The sequence below is a fragment of the Phaseolus vulgaris genome, chromosome 11 (genome assembly GCF_000499845.2).
Source record: "Phaseolus vulgaris cultivar G19833 chromosome 11, P. vulgaris v2.0, whole genome shotgun sequence".
Taxonomy (NCBI): Eukaryota; Viridiplantae; Streptophyta; class Magnoliopsida; order Fabales; family Fabaceae; genus Phaseolus; species Phaseolus vulgaris.
Genome location: NC_023749.2, coordinates 14,204,198 through 14,227,658, shown reverse-complemented (window position 1 = coordinate 14,227,658; position 23,461 = coordinate 14,204,198). Strand labels below are relative to the sequence as shown.

General features: G+C 35.4%; 2 protein-coding genes across 2 annotated transcripts; both read left to right on the top strand.

Annotated features, from left to right (window-relative positions):
• Positions 1-15,919: 15,919 nt before the first annotated feature.
• LOC137821853 (transcription factor MYB41-like) lies at positions 15,920-17,437 on the top strand. The gene is made up of 3 exons (XM_068626634.1): positions 15,920-16,173; positions 16,417-16,546; positions 16,647-17,437. Exons 1-3 carry the CDS (start codon positions 16,041-16,043, stop codon positions 17,338-17,340), a joined length of 957 nt encoding a protein of 318 aa, XP_068482735.1. The 5' UTR covers positions 15,920-16,040; the 3' UTR covers positions 17,341-17,437.
• Positions 17,438-21,441: 4,004 nt separating this feature from the next.
• On the top strand, positions 21,442-23,039 carry LOC137834961 (uncharacterized). Its single transcript, XM_068643234.1, has 2 exons — positions 21,442-21,881; positions 22,481-23,039. Exons 1-2 carry the CDS (start codon positions 21,442-21,444, stop codon positions 23,037-23,039), a joined length of 999 nt encoding a protein of 332 aa, XP_068499335.1.
• The last annotated feature ends 422 nt before the right edge of the window (positions 23,040-23,461 follow it).

Below are 23,461 nucleotides of genomic sequence, written 5' to 3'. Positions count from 1 at the left end.
CTTGCCGAAAAAACCACTGCCAGTGCAGCTTTCTCCAAGGCCTGATATCTTACTTCCGGGCCCTGCAGCACCTTGCTGACAAAATAAATAGGCTTTTGGGCCTGATCTTGGTCTTGGGCGAGCACCGCACTCACCGCCCTCTCAGTCACAGCAAAATACAACCTGAGAGGGGTCCCCACCAGCGGTTTGCACAAAACCGGCGGGCTCGCCAGGTACTCTTTAAGCTTGACGAAGGCCTCTTCACACTCCTTCGTCCAGGCAAACTTGTTGTTCCGCCTTAAACACTGAAAATACGGATGGCCCTTCTCTCCGCTGGCTGACACGAAACGAGACAGGGCGGCCATCCGACCTGTAAGCTGCTGCACTTCCTTCACGGTAGTCGGGCTCCTCATCGCCAAGATGGCAGCACACTTATCAGGATTGGCTTCTATTCCTCTTTCCGTCAAGAGAAATCCCAGGAACTTTCCCGCCTCCACGCCAAAGATACACTACTCGGGATTCAGCTTTAACCTGAACTTGGCGATCGTGGTGAACAACTCCTCCAAGTCCGCAACGTGCTTGCTCTTCTCCGGCGAGTTCACGACCATGTCATCCACGTACGCTTGCACATTCCTTCCCAGCATTGGTGCAAGTACTCGATCCATCAACCTCTGGTACGTGGCCCCCGCGTTCTTCAGCCCAAAAGGCATCACCTTGTAGCAGTAGCACGATCTCTCGGTCATGAAGGCAGTCTTCTCTTCATCCATGGGATGCATCTTGATCTGGTTATACCCCGATAAGGCATCCAGGAAACTCAGCAGCTTACACCCTGCAGCACTGTCCACCAGGGCGTCTATGCTTGGCAAAGGATAGGAATCCTTTGGGCAAGCCTTGTTTAGATCGGTGAAATCGATGCACATGCGCCATTTCCCATTGCTCTTCTTCACCAGCACGACGTTAGCTAGCCACTCAGGGTACTGGACCTCCCTGATATGGCCTGCAGCGAGGAGCTTCTGGGTTTCATCTCTGATCGCCTGCCTTCTCTCCTAGTTGAATTTCCTCCTTCTCTGTCGCACTGGCCTGACTTGGTTGTCCATTGCTAGATGATGGCACAAGAAGTCGGGGTCAATTCCCAGCATGTCTGAAGCAGACCATGCGAAGGCATCCAGATGTCGCTCTATCACCTTGGCAATCTGGTCTTGGAGCTCAGCCTCCAAGGATCTTCCCAACTTGAAGACCTTTCCCCCGATCTCCCTTTCGATCCATTCCTCGACGGGTTTGGGTCTAGCTTCCCTGGCGATCACCGCCCTGGTGATTCCCAGTTCCCTCGCTTCCTCTGGGTGGTTTCTCGCCTCTTCTTCCCGATTGGCTTTCTTTCCCTCAGCCTCTGCATCCATCATGGCGACGTCTCCTCCGGCGGCCACCTCCATCGCCGCATCAACAACCCGCCACTCTGTTGGCTTGGGCTTCACACCGGGAGGCGGCGTCGTCGTGATGTAACTCACTGACCTCTTGTTCTTCAGGCTATTCTCATAGCACTTCTTTGCTTCTTTCTGGTCAGATTTGATGGTGATCACCACCCCTTCCATCGATGGCAACTTCACCTTCATGTTCCTGGTCGAAGGCACAACTCCTATTCTGTTGAGCGTTGGTCTTCCCAACAGAATGTTATATGCTGAGGGAGCGTTCACGACGAGGTACTTAATTTTCTCCGTTCTCGAGCCCGCCTCATCCGTGAAAGTAGTTCTCAACTCTATATACCCCCTGACCTCCACCTGATCGCCAGCAAAGCCATACAAACACCCTCCATAGGGCCTTAGCTGGTCAAGGGGCAACTGCAACTGTGTGAAAGTCGGCCAGAACATTACATCTGCCGAGCTTCCTTGGTCCACCAGTACTCGGTGGACCTTCCTTCCCGCCGTAACAAGCGAGATGACTATTGGATCATTGTCATGAGGCACAACGTCCCTGAGATCTGCCCTTGTGAACGTGATGTCCACATCTGGTGAGTGGTCCTCAAACATATCCACCGTCATCACAGACCTCGCATACTTCTTCCTCTGTGACGCGGTGCATCCACCACCCGAGAAACCTCCTGCAATGGTGTGGATCTCTCCGTGGGTGGGCATCTCGTGCTGCTGAGCCTCACCACCTGCTGGCTGGGAGCTCGACGCGCCCCCCGTCCTTCAATCCAGCAAGTAATCATTTAGGAACCCGCTCTTGACCAGGTCGTCGAGCTGGTATCCTAAAGCCAAACATGAGTCCACGGTGTGGCCAAAGCCCTGGTGGAACTCGCACCAGGCGTCTGGCTTTGGTCCCAGCACCTTGTCGCCCACCTTCTCGGGCGCCTTCAGCCTAGCTGATATATTGGGAATGGCGATCAGGTCCGCCAATCCCATGACAAACTTGTGCTTCGGCGGGCGATTGTACTCCCGACGTGCCGGTTGAGGGCGCCCTGGGCCCCTGCCCTTGTTCTTCCTTGGATCATAAGGATGGCGAGTCCTCTGATCCCTCTTGGCCGCCGCTGTCTCCAGCACCCTCTGTGGCTGGATCCTGGTCTGGGCACGTGGCCTAGCGGGGGCCACGCTTCCCCTCTTCTCGGCGACCTCACTTTCATCGGCGATGTGGGCCACCGCAAGTCGCCTAACCTCAGCAAATGTGGCGGGGTGAGCCCTGATCAACGCCTCATAGAATGGTCCCGACAGCACGCCCTTCTTGAATGCGTAGACCAGCATCTCTTCGTCCTTGGCCGGCGAGCGAACCATCTGCGCCCCAAAACGATTCAAGTAGTCCCTGAGGGACTCTCCCTGGTACTGCCTTATGTCGAACAGATCATAAGACACCCTGGGCGGCGCCTTGTTCACTATGTACTGCTCGACGAAAATCTTTGAAAACTGTTTGAAATTGGTTATGTGACCTGTAGGCAGGCTCACAAACCATTCCAGCGCCGTCCCCTGGAGTGTGCTCACAAACATCTTGCAATACACAGCATTCGATCCTCCTGACAGCATCATCTGCGTATGGAACGTGGTGAGATGTGCCTCAGGATCCTCCACGCCGGTAAAAACAGCCTTCACAGGTACCACACTCGCAAGGATAGGCGTGTCTGTAATCGCCTGAGCGAAAGGCATGGGGAAAACACGAGGCGGCGTGGACGGCGCGACCTCTTCAGCGACCGGGCGCCCTCGCTGCTCCTGAAGAGCTTGGCGCAATTCTTCAGTAACTCTGCTAAGCTCTTCATTCCTGGCCTGAGAGGCGACCAGGTCCTCGAGCATTTTTGCCTGCTCTATGCGCGAGGCTTCCACATTCGCCTGCAACGCACGCATAATTTCCACCATCTGCGCCATAGTCATGGCGCCGTCAGCAGCAACGGGCGCAACTGGACTTGAACGGTTGCTTCTCATCTTTCTCATGAAAACTTGACAGATCACAAAGAGCGATGAACAATACCTTCTTCAGCGACGATCGATTCAGTGCTCAATCGGTCAGAGCTTCGCAAAACTTCGAAGAACTTCAAGAACACAACCTCAACAGCAAACCTTCACAGGAACTCACAACTCCACCACAAACCACCGCTTCTTCCACGAAAATCCAAACGAGCGGCGAAACTTAGATCTCACCGATTAAAACTTGCGTAAGCAGCGAAAAACCTCACCTCACCGAACAAAAACTCGAGCGAACGGTGGAAAACACGGAACTACCGAACAAAACTTAGACGAACGGCGGAAAATGGTTGCACCAGCACACAACCAAACAGAAACTGTAGAAACCTCCAAGAACTTACGCTGTGGACGGGAACAGGTTTTACACGGCCCCATGGTGGGCGCCTGATGATCCTGCCTGTTGACCGGGACGCAAGAACCTTGCCTCGTCAAACCTGGATCGACTTTTGCGCCGTATTAGCCTCCGTCCTTCACCGCGATTCACCTCAAGAACCTGCAAAAGACAGAACGGCGCCGCTGCGGCCGATCACGCTCTGACGCCCAAGTCAGCGACTGAACCACCAAATACTAAGAGAAGACTCGAGAACTCTAAGGAACCGTGCAAAATTCTCTCTCTGCGTACTCAAGACTCGCAAGCGTAAAGAAACAATCTAAACGTGCGTACCTCAGAAGTTCGTTAGAATCTCTTATATACCTGTGCACTTTCTCTCTCCTGACAGTTACACATCTGGACACGTGGCTCGCATCCAGCTGTGCACGTGTCACCATCTGGAGCATCCTTGACTTGGGCGCCATTTCTTACTCTTCAGGGTTTTGGCTAAGTTACTTATGCATGACACAACTCAGTGCATAGTTGCCTTGGAGCGTGATCTCTTCTGGGTGGCGAGTTCGGGTGCCTTCGTACACACCTTCCCTGTGGTCTCGCCGGCCGCCTTCATGATCTACTCTTCTTGCCTCACCGTGTATGTTCAGGTGAGCTATCTCCCGAGCTCATCCTCTGGCCAGCTGGGAATGACTATCTGACTTCATCTTCGGCGATGTCCTTGTTTTGGCGATCTCTAATCACTTGGTCGCCTGGGTTCACATCTGGCGACTTCATCTTCAACCCGGTGACCGCCGATTTTGGTATGCTGGAGATCGGAGCACGCCAACTTAACAACCGACGACTACACGAGCCCCCCAACTTCCTTCCCTTCTGCCAGCCAGGTGTCCCGTCCAACACGCCTATATAATAGCTTGATGCCACGTCATCACTTCCGACTACCAGGGCGGTACAGGAAAGTTGGGTCAAACAAACAAAGCCCAATAATTTAAAATAGAAAATTAAATATATTAACATGTTGGAGATCCCACATCGACTAGAGATTAGAGCCTTTCATTGTATATAAGTGGGTGCAAACCTCAACCCTCATGAGCCGGTTTTATGGGATTGAGTTAGGCTTAAAGTCCACTTCGTAATATGGTATCAGAGCCATTTCGAGCCTATCTTAGCGAGTATTTGTTGGGCCTATCGTGCCACCCGCTATCGGGCCGGCGTGAGGGGGGTGTGTTGGAGATCCCACATCGACTAGAGATTAGAGTCTTTCATTGTATATAAGTGGGTGCAAACCTCAACCCTATGAGCCGATTTTATGGGGTTGAGTTAGGCTTAAAGTCCACTTCGTAACAATTTAATTTAATTAATATAATAATAAATTCATTTTTATTTTTAAAATTAATTTTTGTTTAATGATTTTTATTAATGATAATTTGAATCTCCAACACTATATAAAAGTTTAAAAAAAAACAATTCAGATGCCTTTCTAACCAATGCAAGTAAGGACGCAAAAATCACAGCTCTAAATGTTTTTCTTAATTGATTCATTTTCAAAGTATTAAATCCTACGTCAACAACAAAAGTTACGAGGCAAACCACGTAAAATTTGCTCGTGATAGATAACTATTTTTCTAAATACTATGAAAGCTTTAGTCCAAATAATAAATTTGATTTATATTTTCTTTGTTGATTAATAATATTTTGGTGATATAATATTTTGCAGTTAACTAATTGATACAATATAAGTTTCATTATGCTGACCGAAAATAACAAACACAAAAGTCCACTACGTATTTATATATGCAGTAACGGAGTGAGAGGGATTAAGGAAGTCTTGGTTGTCTTCAAGTCCAAGTTTAGCCTATTCAATGTTGTCTTCAATATATTCCTTAAAACAACAATCCACAAGCTATAACCAGATATTTAGATTTCCAAAGGTATTCAATATTTTCTTTAGGACATTCAATAATTGTTTAAGAATGGGACATATATCTCCTGTTCTAACTTGAACAAATAACGGTTGAAGTGTTATGTAATCTCTCATTAGCATAAATTTTGCAGAACTACTCAAAACTGTTTCTCTAAAGACATGTCAGCAATGGTGCTCAAAACTGTTTCTCTAAAGACATATGATATGAATGATCGTGTGTAGAAGCGTCTAGGTCCTCTCGTAAGAGATTTCGAAAAACGATTATGCTTTGGACAAAGGAAACCTTTAGGTGGCTTTCGATTATACCAAGAACAATAACAACGACAGAGAATTAAGAAAAGGAAACAAAGTGCATATATTATTCATATCTCAAATAATAGTTCAATACTCTATTTATAGAGTACTAAAGATTACAAATGATAGAGATAACTTATGCTAATTAAATCTCAACTAAAGATAAATGATAAATGATAGAAACTACTAATTAAATCCTAACTAATTAAATCCCAATATCTACTAATTAAATCTTAACAACCCAACAATAATATTAATCAAATCCCAAAACTTTAGAATATAACAATGCCCTCCCCACAACAACATTCTTGCCCTCGAGAATGGAACAATGGGTACTTCGTCTTCAAATGAAATTATCCTTCTTAAGCATATCAGTTAAGGGTGTAGCAATGACGTCATACCCACGGACAAATTTTCTATAATATCCAGCTAAGCTAAAAAACCCTCTTAATTGTTTTAAGGTTTGTGGTAGAGCCCAGCTTACCATGGCATTCAAAGGGGCAATCGTATCAATTATGCACCCATATTTTTTATCCATTTGCGTATCTAAGAAATTATGAATGTTGCCACTATCAATGAGAATATGTAAAGGTCGTTTTTTATGATATCCAGCTATTCTCATAGTTCTGAACCCAACCACTATGGTTAATGAGTTGACTGAGATTTGTGGCTCCTTCCTTTGCAATAATTCAGTCACATCACTAAAAGGACTATCATGTGAGTCATCTTCCTCCATATCCATGACGTGAAGTTGTGATTTCTTGTGTACCCTACTATGCTCCATTGAGTAGGGTTCATCACAAAAATAACGAAGGTCTTTGGCTCTACGTTCTGTTATGAACTCTGGTGGTAAGTGGTGTGTTGGTTTGGGTTCAGGGGCCGCATTGATTGAAACAGACGACGATATAGGCACTGGTACAGGACCCAAGACTCCTCTGTGGAATTAGGTCATCGAATTGCTTGAATTAGCTCATTCATACGTCCTGGCCAAGGTAAACGCATGTTGTAGAGACTTAGGTCGGAACATTCTTACCATCATCTGGATTTCTTTCTTTAATCCACCAAGGAAGCACCTTAGAATATGATCATCAGATAACTTCAATCTTGTAATGATTGGGAACTCTTCATGATAGGCATCAACTGAAGTCTTTTGTCGTAGACGCAACAACTCAACCATGGGATCATCGTCAATTGCACCAAACCCCATGTTGCCATTGGAGAGGCCATGGGGCCATTCTCCTCGAGATTGAGTAAGTAATTCCTGCATGGTGTCTTTCATAGAAAGAGTCAAGGTTTCCTTCAACGTATTCGCGAGTTCCAGAAACCTATTATCCATCCTTTGAGAGATTCGATCTTGCATCTCTTTAGCAGCTTGAGCAGAGCGTGTGGAATCTACCATTGAAAGTACTGGAAGGTCCTAGCTGATACCAATTGATATGAATGATCGTGTGTAGAAGCGTCTAGGTCCTCTCGTAAGAGATTTCAAAGAACGATTAGGCTTTGGACAAAGGGAACCTTTAGGTGGCTTCCAATTATACCAAGAATAAGAACAATGATAGAGAATTGAGAAAAGGAAACAAAGTGCATATATTATTCATATCTCAAATAATAGTTCAATACTCTATTTATAGAGTACTAAAGATTACAAATGATAGAGATAAGTTATGTTAATTAAATCTCAACTAAAGATAAATGATAAATGATAGAAACTACTAATTAAATCCCAACTAATTAAATCCTAACTAATTAAATCCCAATATCTACTAATTAAATCTTAACAACCCAACAGTAATATTAATCAAATCCCAAAACTTTAGGATATAACAACATATCAGCTATTTCCAAACCACTGAGGGTATAGAACCTACATTGTACTAATACAGAGACTCTATAATGAATCACTGTCTTGCAAATGCACTAGACCCACTTCATAACAAATAAATTTTTTTATAAAATACAATTTCATATACAAAAGTTCAAAATATATATATGTAAAGTTCCATAAGTATAATTGCCTCACTCACTGAATGTGTCTCTTTACAATACAAATCAATCTAATAGCCACAAATGATAGTATGATGACATAATGAGGTGGTTCACCTAAGATTGCTATTTTTTATTAAATCATGTTAATAAATATCCAAACTATATTGTATCTTGAATTTTAATAATTTCCCCTATCCTTATATCCATATCTCATCGTACCCAATCCATGTCTTGTTAAGAAAACATGAAATTCCTTCTTCAAAAGGCTGCTTCCATAGGTTTGGAAACATAATATTTAAATTATTGAACATAAACATATAACTTGTAAAGAAGAAAGATCACATGGTTTACCATTCAATTTTTCATATGGTGCAGTGTTGTTCAACAAAGGAGATGGAATACAATTGATTAAGAAAACAACATGTTGAACAACAAAATTTTAAATTAAAGGAGGCAAATTTGCTTGAAAAAGCAAGGCACAAGTAACATTTAAAATGTGTTGATGTTTTCTTTCAACAATCCCATTTTGTTTAGGTGTTTCTACACATGTGGTTTGATGAACAATGCCTTTAGAAGAGAGAAAATTTTTCATGGCAAATTCAGCACCATTGTCAGTGCGAATGGTTTTAAGAGTAGTTTTAAACTAATTTCAAATGTAAGCAATGAAATTAACTATATGATTTCTAACTTTAGATTTTGTATCTAAAGAAATAACCCAGGTAAAACATTTAATCTTTCATCTGAAAGATGTCCCCATTCTACAGTGTCACAGATTAATGTCTTTAACAGTACAATTGAAAGAAGGAGCAATAGTGTATATAGCATTATTACGAAAAAAGAAGATTAAAAAATATACAAGCCAACTTTTGCACTAACTATATCAATATTCTCTTTGGTTTAATTGTTTTATACACACAATTATTGGAGGAGAAAATTAAATTGAAGTTGAGATTTAAAGAAAGTTTGGAAGTAGAGACAAAATTAAAAGTAAACTGAGGAACATATAAAACATCAATGAAGTAAAATTTGTGATTAAAAATCACATTTCCATAATATTTTGCAAACATGACCATTATGTAGACTAATAGGAATAGGTTTAATGTTTTTGTATGAAGTAAATTCAGATAAAGAAGAACACACTTGATCAATTGCTCCTGAGTCTAGAATCCAATAATTTTTACCATGTTGTGAACTATTTAAGGTAAGAATATTACCAGTTGGAGACCTCTCTATGATTTTATGATTGTCTGCAGTGAGCGAGCCCACCTGCTTCACTTGAGCATTGTTTGCAGTATTATTGCTAGTGCTTTGTCTAAACAAATCTGACAATACTTGATATTGTTGTGCTGTGAGATGATATTCTCCATTTTCCTGTCCTTTTTGGCAAGACTCATAAAACACATCGTTAGATATAACAACATTATTAACATGATTGGTTTTACCACCATAAACTTGTATCCTGGAGGATACCCATGTTTCTTGTAACAAGTTTCTATGGTGTGACCATTTCTTCCACAATGGATACATAATTTCTTATTGCCATTAGTTTTGAAAAAGTTAATTTTTTTATTAGGAAAGCCAACCTTCTGAAGAAAACATTCTTTGTATGGCCATTTTTTTCCACAAAAGTAAAGATGTGATTAGAATTAACACTATTAATATTTGAGAAAGAAAAGTCACTAGCCAATTGATGTTCTTGTTGCAACACGAGATAATTTTTTTTCGTTATAGCCGGTATAGGTTCCATAAGGAGCACATGAGATTTTATGTTGTGATATTGATCATTTAAACCCCCTTAGAGATATTGATCATTTAAACCCCCTTAGAAATTGCATGGCCCGATCCTCACATTTACTTTGGCTTATAATAGAAGCAAAAGCAACAAAACAAGAACATTTTGTCTGACATATGCATATAGGATTAGGTCTAAAATTTTCTAATTCATCCGAAATTATTCCCAGCTTAGTGAAATACTCTGTAACAAACAATTCACCTTGATTTAAAGAAGCAACTTCTAGTTGCAAATTGAAAATTCTAGATAAATCTCCCTAAGAGTATTTATTCTTCAAATCATTCGGTATATCTAAAACTATATCCATCCATATGATGCTTTGTCTAATGCGAATAGAGACAAAATGGAGTAACCAAGAAACAAACATATTGTTACATCTTACCAAGTTGAGTAAGTGGGATGGTTCTTGGGCGGACATGGGCACATGGCAAGAACAAACTCCACTTTATTTTTCGCACTCAATGTCGTTATCAGTGACCTACTCCAAGAGTGATAATTTGTGGAGTCCAACACCGACGAGACTAAAAGGGCAACAGGGTTCTCACTGCATGGAGATAATTGCTCATTTGGTTTGACTGTTCCACCGATTGATGTGTTGGGTTTGACTGAGACGATTACGTTGTGGGTTCTTTGGTTCCACTGATTTCGGCCATATCTAAAAGAAAAAAATAAAGATTCAAGATTTAGAACAAGAAACCGATAAGAACGAAAATCATAAAAGAAGATAAAATTCAGAGTGCACAACATAGCTCTTTAAAGAAGAGCTCTGATACCATACTAGGAAAAATCCTTTGTGTTAATTGAGCGGAAGAACACCGTGTGTAGTGAATAGAGGCCTGTGCTGAGAAAGATGAAGAGAGGAATGCAAGAAAAACCTCAAAAGCATTGAAAGAATGAAACCAAAGAAATAACGTAAAAAATATCTTCTGGAATTGATTGTGATTAATGAATTACAAAAGTTTTATTGTAAAAATAAATTGGGCCTAAAATTCTTGGTGGCAAAGAGTAAAGGAGGCCCAAGGCCCAAACAGACAAAAAAAATATTAACCCAAGAATATAAAATAACCTAGAAGATCATGACACCATCTTTTGACAAAACATCTTTCACATAGTTTCTCCTTCCTGATTCACATGGAACCAATTTTTAGTAACTAGATTTATGGCACGAAAATAACAAAGCAGAAGCATCAACATACATTACCCAAAATTCTAGCGTAGTTTGGTCAATACTCTTGATCAAGGATAAGATAGGTGAGACTATGAAAAGAAGCATTAACCAAAGGCTATGATAGAAATGTAAACAAAAAATATATTTTTATTTATATTATTGAGCATTTCAAATGGAAAATACAATCTGTCTAAATAGTCTCATAATAGACTTCTCAAATTCACATCTTACCTTATCTTAGTTATACTATAAGTTACATTTAAAATCATATTATAAATGACATTCAAAACCAAAATTAAAGGTAATAATTATTGGTCATTCAAATTTCCAAACAAAATTGATGGCGTTTTTTAGTTTAATGCTTAAAAAAAATCCTCCCTTAAACTCAAACTTATTCATTCCAATCATCTTCAATTTTTCAAACAGAGTGGTTGGCATGTTCACTCCTCTCATGATAAATCGGATTCTTTACCAATTCAATAGCCGATTTTTTGTCAACTCGTATTTCGATTGCCTCAAATTGTAGGAAATTTAACTCACATAATAAATTTATTTATCAAATCGTGTGACCACACACACACACACAAAGATCTTGCAACATATTCCGCCTCACATGTTGACAAAGTTATGATTGGTTGCTTCTTTAAGAGCCATGTGAATGTTGTATTCCTCGTGTAAAACATGTATCCTGTTGTACTTTTCCGATCATCTACATCTCCACACCAATCACTATCAGAGTATCCAACCAAATTAAATTCATTTGTCTTTGAATAGAGTAGCCCAAGTGATTATGTTCCTCGGATGTATCGAATAATTCTTTTAATAACTTTTAGGTGCAAGCATCTTAGATCCTCCATGAATCAACTTATAATACCAACCTTATACGCAATGTCTGGCCTTGTACATGTTAGATACCGTAGACTCCCTACTAAACTACCGTATTCACTTGGACTCCTCCCTCAAATTTATAGAGTTTCATACCGAGCTCCATTGGCATTGTTACTGAATTACAATCTTCCATCTTATTTTTCTTCAAAATATCCTTCACATATGCTTCTTGTGACACAAAATATCCAAAATCTACTTGTCTAATCTCAAGGCCAAGAAAATACTTCACCAATTCTAAGTCTGTCATTTCAAACTCTTGCTTTATAACTTTTATAAAATCTTCAATCATCTTTTCATTAGTCCCCATGAAAATAAGATCATCAACATGAAGGTAAATTACCTTCTTCATTCTTTACGTACAGTGCATGGTCATAAGGACATTGTAAAAATTGATTCCTTTTGAAATAGGTATCAATTTGGGTGTTCCAGGCATGGAACACCTTGTTTTAACCCATAGAGTGTTTTCTTCAACTTCAACACTTTGCTCTCCTTTTTTTAATTTCATGTACCCAGACGGTAGTTCTACATAGACGTCTTCTTCAAGGACTCCATTTAAAAATGTGAATTTTACATCCATTTGATAGATTGGCCACTCAAGTTGTGCAACAAGAGACAAAAAAAAGTCAATTTGTCTCTATTCTTGCAACCGGAACAAATCATTAAATAGAAACTAAATTTAGAGACAAAAAATTAATTTCTATATTGACTAAATTAGATATTATTTTAAAGACTATATAAAATATTGGTATCTAAATTAGTTTCTATTATTGATAAATAGTTTCTAAATTGATAGTTAATTAACTACTAAGGTTTTAGCTACCAATTATTTAGATTCTAAAAACGAAAATTTGTGTAGCTAATTATATATCTATTTAGAAACTATTTATCAATAGTATAAATTAATTTAGATGCAAATAATGTTTTTAATCTCTAAAATAATATTTAATATAATTAATATAGTAATGAATTATTTTTTATCTTTAGAATTGATTTTTATTTAATAATTTTCTTATAATGTTATGTTAGTTTAAGTTTTCTATCTGGAAAATGTGAATTGTGAAAATACAAGTAAAAAAGAATAAAAAAAAGTTTAAATTGTAAAAGAAAATGTTAATATATCAATAATTAATAATAGAAACCACATTAGATATCAATAATTTTTTAGTCTCAAATTGGTATCTAATTTAGTTCATATATAGTGACTAATTTTATTTTATTTTAAATTTGGTTACTATTTAATGATTTTCTTGTAGTATACTAGTTTCATTATTTTGAAGAGAATATTGATATGATTATAAAGAAACTATGTTAGTGAAAAAATGAAATATTTTACTTCTTATTTATATTTTTTAAAATATTTTTATTCTTTATTTAATTTAAACTATTTTCTTTAAAATTATATAAAAGAATATGACTTACATATCTAATACAATAAGTTGCTTTATTATAGAGATAATATTCTACATGGTATAATAATATATCAGTACTGACCTGCTTAAACATCCTTTGTAAAATATATGCTAATTTTATAATTTTAACTATATAGCACTTAGATTGATATTTTACTATTAAATTGACTTTGTAATCAGGTTCAAATTTAACTAAACATAAAACCTTAAGTAGAATAAAAGTTAAAAATAAATTTATCCAACTCATTCTATAAGCAACCCCCAAGAAAATATGGAGCAGTTTGTATGTGATGTCAACGAGCATACGATAATATTAAAAGAAGACAAAAAAGGAGAAAAACAATGAACCAAATAACGTTTGACTTACATTGTACAGTGTTAGATAGAGGGTTGATGAAATTTTGCACCAGATTTTTCAAATGCATAATAAGCCAGGGATATGTTTGACAGCATTAAGCAACCTACACCTTACTTGCTGGGAAGAACAAAATAAATTCAGACATGGCTGACTTCATTTCATGGACAAGGTGATGACACCTGTAATTCATCTTATTTTACTCCTTTTAAGGTCCCCCTACCATGGAAAATTGGCTACTCATCCAAAGACACATCATAACCCATTTCATTAACACCACAAAACTCTAAAGTTTTGAGAATTCACAAAAGTACAAATTTAATTAGTTTTGACTTATTAAAAATTTAATCCAAATTTTGATTGAATTCGATCTTATAAAATTCTAATTCAATTCATTTAATAACTTTTTTATGAACACATTTCAAATCTATATTACAAATAATATTTAAAAAATGAAAGTACTTTTTAAAATTATAATTTTAGATCCATTTTATATTGGTAAATATTAATAATTCAGTTACGGATTTAATTTTATTCACTGATACACCATTTTATTTGTGACCAAAGAACACCATTTTTCTGATCCAAAACAACTAACGTCACGCATACATCAGAACCAAAAGAAGGAAAAGTGAAAAAGTAATGTTAACCAAACAGTACTTTTCACAGCATATTTATTTTTCTTTTAATTTCCTTTTGTTCTTATTCCTCAAGCCTAAAGCTTGCGGTTCAAGAGATAGTAAAACGCGTTATCAATCAAGAAAAAATAAATTAAATAAGATATTTTAGGGATATTCAGTAAAGTGATAAAAAAATATTCTTCTTAGTTGAATGTGATCATCGGAGTAAAATTCAGAAATACAATCCTCTAACTTTTAAAAATGTTACTAAGTTAAAGATAACACAACCATGCCCATTAGGAGAAAACGTGATATAGTTTATATTAGTCACTTTTTAAGCAAAAGTAGTGTAATGTTTTTTTTTTTTTCAAATTGTGATTTTAGGTAAAAGAAATATTTGTACAAAGTTGATTAAGTAGGACATTAGTGAAAGTTGTATCTCGTAAATATAATTTTAGATAAAAAAAGACTTCACATGAAAGTAATACCTCATGGGTATGACTTTGTCACTTTTTATAAACAAAAGTTATATTGATAAATTTAATTAAATCTAAATTAATTTTAAATAAAACGAAATTAACTATAAAAAAAAGTTGTACATGTTTAATGAAATTGACAAAATTGTACTAATGAAGTACTACTCTCGGTGGAATTACCTAAAATCCTAAAATCGTATTCATGAAGTACATTTTCACTTTAATAATCATCTTGATGATATATGACTCATCCATCTTCGAAAACAAAATTTACCCAAAATCGTAATTTGCTGAAAAAGATTACACTATTTTTATAAAAATATCCCTTTCGAAACCATTTTCCCCCTTGACACCCCCTGTAGAAGTTTGATGCATAAACAACGTTAGTCAAACGAAACCCCACAAGGAAGCAGTGGAGTGAAAGAGAAACAGTGGAGCATATTTTCTGCAAATGTTGTTAAGAAGAGTTAACAACCGTACCGTCCATGATTCCTTACAATACATAAAAACTAAGGTCAACCTAAAAGGTTCAAAAATCGTTTTCAACCTGCATCTCTTCACTGCTTTTTACAATGGGAAAAGTCAGCTCCCTAGCATATCCTTATCAATTTTCAATTTCGTTAACCCTGTTCTCTCCTAAAGTCACGTGCCATGATTCACTGTGTACATGGATGCAAGTACTCTACGTATGTATTCATTGCGAAACAAAATCTATACAGAATACTATACATTCTACTTCTCTGAGCACCATTATTAGAATTAGATGTTTCTGATATCTGATACTCTCTTATACTTTCCAACACATGTATGACACTTTTAATTATATATACTGAGACCAACATCTCTACTGCTAAAAAAGTATTCATTCTTTAATTTTTGAGAAAACCAACTTAAAAATATACTATAAATATTAAAAATATGTCTTTCGCCATTCTTTAAGCTTATTATCATGGAAAAACATAAATTTTGGTTTTAAAAAATGTGAATAATATGTCAATTTTATAATATTACTCGTATTTCATTTCATTATAGTCTCTTTGTTAAGATATCAAACACATTATGTATATATCAGTAAATCGTGTATGCAATTTTTACTGTATGTATTATAAACGTATATCATTACACATACATGATCCATTGATGAGTATCTTCGCTGAGCCTGAGAGAGACATGTGTCACATGGTCGGCGCCAATCCTTTTGACTTTGATCATCTAACACTGCTTTCCTCTGCTATAAAAACACTGGTCGTCTCAGCCATCAACACAAGCAACAGAACTTCACTTTTGTGTCTTTTGTGATAAGAAATATTAAGTTTCGTACCCTTTTGGATTTTTGGAACCTTCCTGCATATCGTACTCCACTTTTCATCTATATACTTTGAAAATGGGAAGAGCTCCTTGCTGTGATAAGGATGGACTCAAGAAGGGTCCATGGACACCAGAAGAAGACCTTAAACTCATCAACTACATTCAGACTCATGGACCAGGCAATTGGAGATCCCTACCTAAAAGTGCTGGTTTGTTATTTCCTTCTCCCTCCCTTTCATTTTACTAATAAGACATTGCTTTGTTATAGGAAAGTTTTGAGGTCATGAAGAAGAAATCATTTTTGTTTCAAAAAGATGTTAATGTTGATATATATATATATATATATATATATATATATATATATATATATATATATATATATATATACCAAATTGTCCTAACAAAACATTACTTTACTAACATATATATTTGACCATGTTATCTAATTACAGGTCTACAAAGGTGTGGCAAGAGTTGCCGCCTTCGATGGACAAATTACCTTAGACCCGATATTAAGAGAGGAAGATTCTCCTTAGAAGAAGAAGATACGATTATTCAGTTGCACAGTATCTTGGGAAACAAGTAAGAACTCTATGACCATTTTCCTTCATATTTATCATGATCTATCTAATATATGGTTCTAGTTTCTAATCAATAATATGGTTAATTGTGGTTTATTTAGATGGTCATCTATAGCAGCTAGGTTGCCAGGAAGAACTGACAATGAAATAAAGAACTATTGGAACACTCACATTAGGAAGAGGCTTCTTCGTATGGGAATTGATCCGGTTACACACGCCCCACGCCTTGACCTTCTTGATATGTCATCTATTTTAAGGTCAGTGTTGAACCCCTCCCTTAACATGCAAGGCTTCTTAGGAGGAGCCCAAGTTTTGATGAACCAAGGGTTGTTAAACCTTGCTGCTACAGCCTCTCTTCTAGAAAATCAAAATTTGGCTTCAAACAATTATGTAAACCAAGTTGCTCAACCACTAGACATAACTCAGCTTCAAATGCCTACTCATACGAATACAACCAGTGTGGAAGGATTCTCTGGCACCATGGAAAACTTTAGCTGCTCAAATTCTTCTTCTGCTGCTGATGAGAACCTTGTTTTGCAACCAAACCAAGTTGATTTGTTAGGTCACCATGTTTTGGTGCATTCCCTGAAAAATGCATACCAGAACAAGGGGTATGACTTGGTTATTCCTACGCCTGAGTCAAGTCCAAACCAGTTGAATGCATCATCCAACTCTTTGAGAAGTGGCAATGAGGAAGAGAAGAATAGCTTTTGCAGTGACTTGTTCGAATTCGAAATTCCAGAGGGCTTGGACATTGCTGATATTTTTTGTAATGTCCCACAGACTAATTATTGAAGTGTTAATCTATTAGAAGTATCTGAAGGCGTGGCTTGTGTTGCCCCTTTTGGATGCATTGTTGCATGTATATAAATTCTAGTATTTTGCTGTTCAATTTTGTTGTTGATACAATTGGATGTTCCTCAGTTTGTATTCATACGTCAAATTTTGATTTTTGAGGAGATTGTTGGAGTTTTGTGAGTTTCAACTTCTGTTGAATAGTGTATCTGATTCTATGAATAACTCAACACTCTCTTATCTTTTTTCAGATAAAGTTAAACTTCCTTTGAATTTAAGTATAAGACTTTTCTCAGTTTTTCTCTTTTATAAAGTTATCTTTATCTGTGTGGTATTGAACATTTTCACCAAAATATTTTTAAATTATTTTAATCCATAAGTAAAAAATTGTGTATGAATTGTTTCTATTTTCTATTATATATGTGTGGAGTGGAGAATTTAAGAGTTTATAATTTTAAAAATTAACAATTTGCAAATTTTCTCTCACAATATTGATTATTTAGATGGAAAGTAATTAAATGGAGAAAAAAGATATAGTTAGTCCCAATTATATTAAGGATAATCTTGAAAAAAATATTATAATTATTGATTATTTTGATATTAACAACTAAATTAATTACTTTTTAAATAGATATTAATTAATTATCCATAATTTTTATATTTAGGACGAAAGAAGTTTCAAATAAATGTAGTATTATAAGCATTATATTTCTTGAGAGAGAAAAATTATTTTAATAATTGATATTTATTGGTATTTTAATTTGTGTAAAAAATAATGAATTTTAGTCAGTTTAACTAATTATAATATTAATTATTAATAGAAAATATTTTTAAGAGGAATTATATTTAGTGTTTTCCACTAAATAATGTGTTATTCACGATTTATTTTTTTCCTGAAAGATACATTGTTCTTACCGCATTATCGACGGTTTTGAGAAACGATTAGAAAATCAATTAATTTTTTTTGGCAATTATGAAAGTTCCGTTACTGCAGGGATTTTTCAAAATCACGTTACTTCCGCGAGTTTCTAAACCCCATACTTCCAGGCGTATTATTTTTTGTGTTTTTCTAAATGAGTTGTGTTTTTTTAATGATTTGTTTAATACACATAAATGCTGAAACAATTAAAAAATGATAAAAAATTAATATTTTAAAATTTAATTAACTCCAAATTTTGTATTTTTTTTTCTTAGAGAAAGAAACTAAACAAATCTTCTAATGTTATATATATATATGGAATCGCCATTTTAATTAGAATATATAAAGTGTCTCTATCCTTCTCTTTTTTTTCTCTGGTGTAGATATATATACTTTGTTTTGGTTAACATGATATTATACTTATATAATTTATTTTAAATATGTTATATAAAATATTTCTTATTTTGTACATTTTTCTATTATTTATAGAGGAACAAATATCTACCTTGCCTGTGTAGGGTAGCTCCACATGCACAGGCGTGGCTCACTGTTGGAGGTGTATTCCTTTGTTTTGTCCTTTTATGTTACTTTTTGTTCTTTTACCTTGTTTCTACTAGTAGCCTCAAGGACACCATATTTCAATTTAGTAAGGAAACAGAAAGAACAAGAAAAATAGAAGTAACATCAGATTATTGGCCTACTCTAATCTGGTTTTAGAAATTAAAATATATATTAATTTAATTAATATTTAAATATTATCGGTGATGCCTCAGACATAACAAAATCACAAATCACAAAACAATTCTGTTAGATAGTTTTATTCAAAGAAAGTCACCATTACCTTTATTTTCTTTATTTCATTAACTTCGAAAAACCGAATTTAAAACACAATCAATAAAATTAATTAAATTGAATAAAATATTCTACTATTAATTTTTTTTATTTTTTATGTTCTAATGCTAAACTTTTATTAAAAATAAACTTTTAATATAATAGAGATATTTAGTAGATTGGGTAACTTGTTCATTAACTAATCCAACTCAGAAGGGAAAGGCACAGACAATACTACACACTAGAGAACCACGACACAAAAGGCTTTATAACATATTAAAAGATGTTATGACACTTTCAACTTCAAAAGCTATTTATTGACCCTAAATAACAAATTTGAAGTTTTTGAAAAATTATTTAAGAACCTTCTAGAGCTTCTAGCTGCAAGCAACACTTGAAAAGACTTGTAAATTGAATCTATATCTATCTAATGGTTTCTTCATTTGTGTTCTTAAATTGCTTGTAGAATTTTGATCCAATTCTTGAAAGTGTCTATTAATGCTTCATCTCTTAATCAACTCACATCAATTGTTATACTTTGATTTAAGCACAACTTTTGTCTTTCATTAGGGCAAATGAAAAATTAATTCGGTCTGAAATTTTGAATGGCTTATAAGAAGCAATTAACAAAGGAGGAACTGATCCTTCCTGCATTGGTAGACGTGTGGTTTTACCTTCATCTTTTACTGGTGGTATGCGTTACATGTTCAACAATTGTCAAGATGTTATGGCCATTTGTAAAAGATTTAGTTATCCTGATTTGTTTATAACAATAACATGCAATGTCAATTGGCCAGAAATTCGTGATGCTCTTGAGCCAAAAGGATTAAGTCCGTCAGATAAACCTGATATTGTTTGTAGAGTCTTCAAAATCAAACTTGATCAAATGATAATAGATTTAAAAAAGAATAACTTTTTTGGTCAAACAAGTGCAGGTTATTATATTAATTATTTACATTAGAATGTTTTTTGCATATTCCCATAATTAATTCTACATATACTTTTCTTTTGTTTCAGGAATGTACACCATTGAAATTCAAAAAAAGAGGTTTATCACATGCTCATATACTATTATGGTTAGATGGATCAAACAAGCTGCAAAATGCAATAACATTGATAAAGTCATATATGCTGAATTACCTCACCCAAATTTGTACCCGAAATTGTTCAAAGTTGTTAAAAGCTACATGATACATGGACCATGTGGAGTGGCTAAATTAAATTCACCGTGCATGAAACAAGGTAAATGTTCAAAAACAATTCCCAAAAAGTTTACATGTGTAACTACTATTTATGAAGACGGATATCCAATCTATAAACGTCGGAATAATGGAATTTTTGTGGAAAAAAATGGTATCCAAATGGATAGTAGCAATGTTGTTCCATATAGTCACCATCTTCTTATGAGGTATCAAGCACATGTGAATACAAAATATTGCAACAAGTCAAATTCTATCAAATATCTTTTCAAATATGTCAACAAAGGGCCCGACAGGGCTACAATGAAAATTATCAATGATAGTACAGAAGATGTTGATGAAATCAAGAATTATTATGATTGTAGATATTTATCTCTGTGTGAAGCTGTTTGGAGAACTTTTGGCTTTGACATACATCATAGATGGCCAGTTGTACAGAAGTTTTCATTTCATTTACCGAAGCAACAATAAATTTTGTTTAAAGATAATGATAATTTTGATTAGGTATTTCAAAATAATGAATTTATGAAGACAATGTGTCTCGATTGGCTTGATGCTAATAACAAATATGTTGATGGAAGGAATTTGACATGTGTTGAATTTCTAACCAAGTTTGTCTGGATTGCTACACAGAGACAATAGAAACCCAAGAAGTAAGGTTAGAACATTGGTAGACTCACCTATGTACCACCTGGATCTGGAGAATTTTATTACATGAGGATATTGTTAACTATTCAAAAAGGTTGTGTTGACTATGCTAACATCAGGACAATAAACAGACAAATATTCAATACATATGAAGAAGCTTGCTATGCACTAGGGCTATTGAGAGATGACAAAGAATTCATTGATGCAATAAAAGAAGCAAGTGAATTAGTTTTTGGTCATGAACTCAGGCGTCTATTTGTTTCATTATTGTTTATGAATACAATCTCCAAACCGGATGTGGTTTGGAATGCTTCTTGGAAATTACTGTCAGACGGAATTTTATACCACAAAATGAAAGGAGTTATAGTTGCCAGGTATTGATTTTTTAAAATGCAAATTTTAATTACATAGTTTCAACTATAAATTATGAACGTGTTTCGTATATTTGAAAAATGTTAGGTCTTCGCACATGATCTTTTCCTATTAGAAATACAAGAGTTATTAATGGCAAATGACAGTTCATTACAAGAGTTTGTTTGTTTGCCACAACTTGATCCTTCTCATTCATCTTTCTTTCAAAATAGCTTTATTATGAATGAACTTAACTACAACAAAGATGAAATGGTAAAAGAGCATACATCATTGTTGAAATGTGTCACTGCTAAGCAACTAAATGTTTATGAAAACATCATTTCATTAGTTGTCTCTAAAATGGGTGGTTTCTTCTTTCTATATGGTTATGGTGGAACAGGAAAAAATTTCATTTGGAAAACATTATCTGCTGCAATTAGATCTGTAGGAAAGATTTTGTTGAATGTAGCATCGAGCGAAATTGCTTCTTTATTGCTTCCTGTAGGGAAGATATCACATTCTAGATTATGTATTCCTATTTTAATAAATGAAGACTCGACTTGCAACATAGCTCAAGGAAGTCATAGGGTCAGGTTTTTAATTGAAACAAAATTGATTATATGGATCAAGCACCAATGATGAATCGAATGTGCTTTGAAGCCTTTGACAAAACTTTGAGAGATCTTATGAGAACGTGCATGAAGAAAATAGTAAGAAACCATTTGGTGGGAAGGTTGTGGTCTTGGGAGGTGATTTCACGCAAATATTGTCAGTTGTAAAAAAAGCATCAAGATATGATGTTGTGAAGTCAACAATCAACTCTTCTCATCTTTGGCTAAGTTGTCAAGTCTTAAAACTTTCTCAGAACATGAAATTAAACCATGCAAAATCTAATGAAAGTGTAGAGAATATCAAAGAATTTGCTGATTGGATCCTAAAAATTGGAGATGGTAAAATTGGTTTGAATGAAAATAGTAAGTGTTAGTGGCAATCCCACATGATCTATTGATTGAGGCCACTGAAACCCCTTTGTTGTCATTGGTTAATTTTGTTTATCCTAATTTTTTTACTAACATGATGTCTCCTGGGTACTTTGAGGATGCGGCAATACTTTGTCCCACAACTGAATTAGTAGAGCAAGTGAATGATTTTATTTTATCTCTATTAAGTGTTCAAGAAATACTTATCTTAGCTCGGATACTCCTTGCCAATCAGATGAAGACCAGGAGATTCAAGGGGAATGGTTCACGTCTGAATTCTTAAATGAGATAAAATGTCCAGGGATTCCAAATCATCGCCTTAAGTTGAAAATTGGTGTGCCTGTTATGCTTTTGAGAAATATTGATCAAGTCAATGGTCTTTGTAATGGAACAAGGTTGCAAGTTATTACTTTGAGTAAAAATGTAATTCGTGCAACAGTTCTAACAGGAACAAATATTGGTGAGAAAATATTGATTTCAAGAATGAATTTAATCTCTTCAGATGCAGATATGCCCTTTAAATTCCAAAGAAGACAATTTCTAGTAACTTTATGTTTTGCAATGACAATTAATAAGAGCCAAGGTCAATCATTGACAAAAGTTGGTATATATCTTCCACGTCCAGTTTTCACATATGGACAGTTGTATGTAGCTATCTCTAGAGTCAGAACGAAGAAAGAGTTGAAAATTCTTATTCTCGATAAATATGGGAATGTAACAAACAAGACAAAAAAAAATGTTGTTTATACTGAAGTTTTTGACAATATTTGAAATCAACCCAATTATATGTTACACCTTGAATTATAGTTTGAAGTTAAATCATATTGGGACATTCAATTTATAATACAAAATGACAACATGGATATGTTCCACAATTTGATACTATGTAAGTTGTTGGATTTGACCATGTACAAACTGATTTTTATTAGAATTGTGGTTTATGCCATCAAAAGATGTTTTGTAATTCGATGTATTTGTTATCATTCATCGATCAATAATTGGATGTCATTTTACTAAAATAGTTCAATATCTTTATTGCTGAAACATTAGTATAATTAGTAGTATAATATGAATAAAAATCAATTTTACTTTTTTAATATAATGCTATGATTAATACTGTTATATTAAATGTGTATAATGGTATTGTTATAATGTAAACCCAGTCTTTTAAAAAGTATACCACTTTTTTTATT

Coding starts and splice junctions, on each gene's coding strand:
- LOC137821853 (XM_068626634.1), top strand. CDS start 16,041: ATGGGAAGAGCTCCTTGCTGTGATAAGGATGGACTCAAGAAGGGTCCA. Junction 16,174..16,416: donor ATCCCTACCTAAAAGTGCTG/GTTTGTTATTTC, acceptor ATCTAATTACAG/GTCTACAAAGGTGTGGCAAG. Junction 16,547..16,646: donor CACAGTATCTTGGGAAACAA/GTAAGAACTCTA, acceptor TGGTTTATTTAG/ATGGTCATCTATAGCAGCTA.
- LOC137834961 (XM_068643234.1), top strand. CDS start 21,442: ATGGCAAATGACAGTTCATTACAAGAGTTTGTTTGTTTGCCACAACTT. Junction 21,882..22,480: donor CAAGGAAGTCATAGGGTCAG/GTTTTTAATTGA, acceptor TACTTATCTTAG/CTCGGATACTCCTTGCCAAT.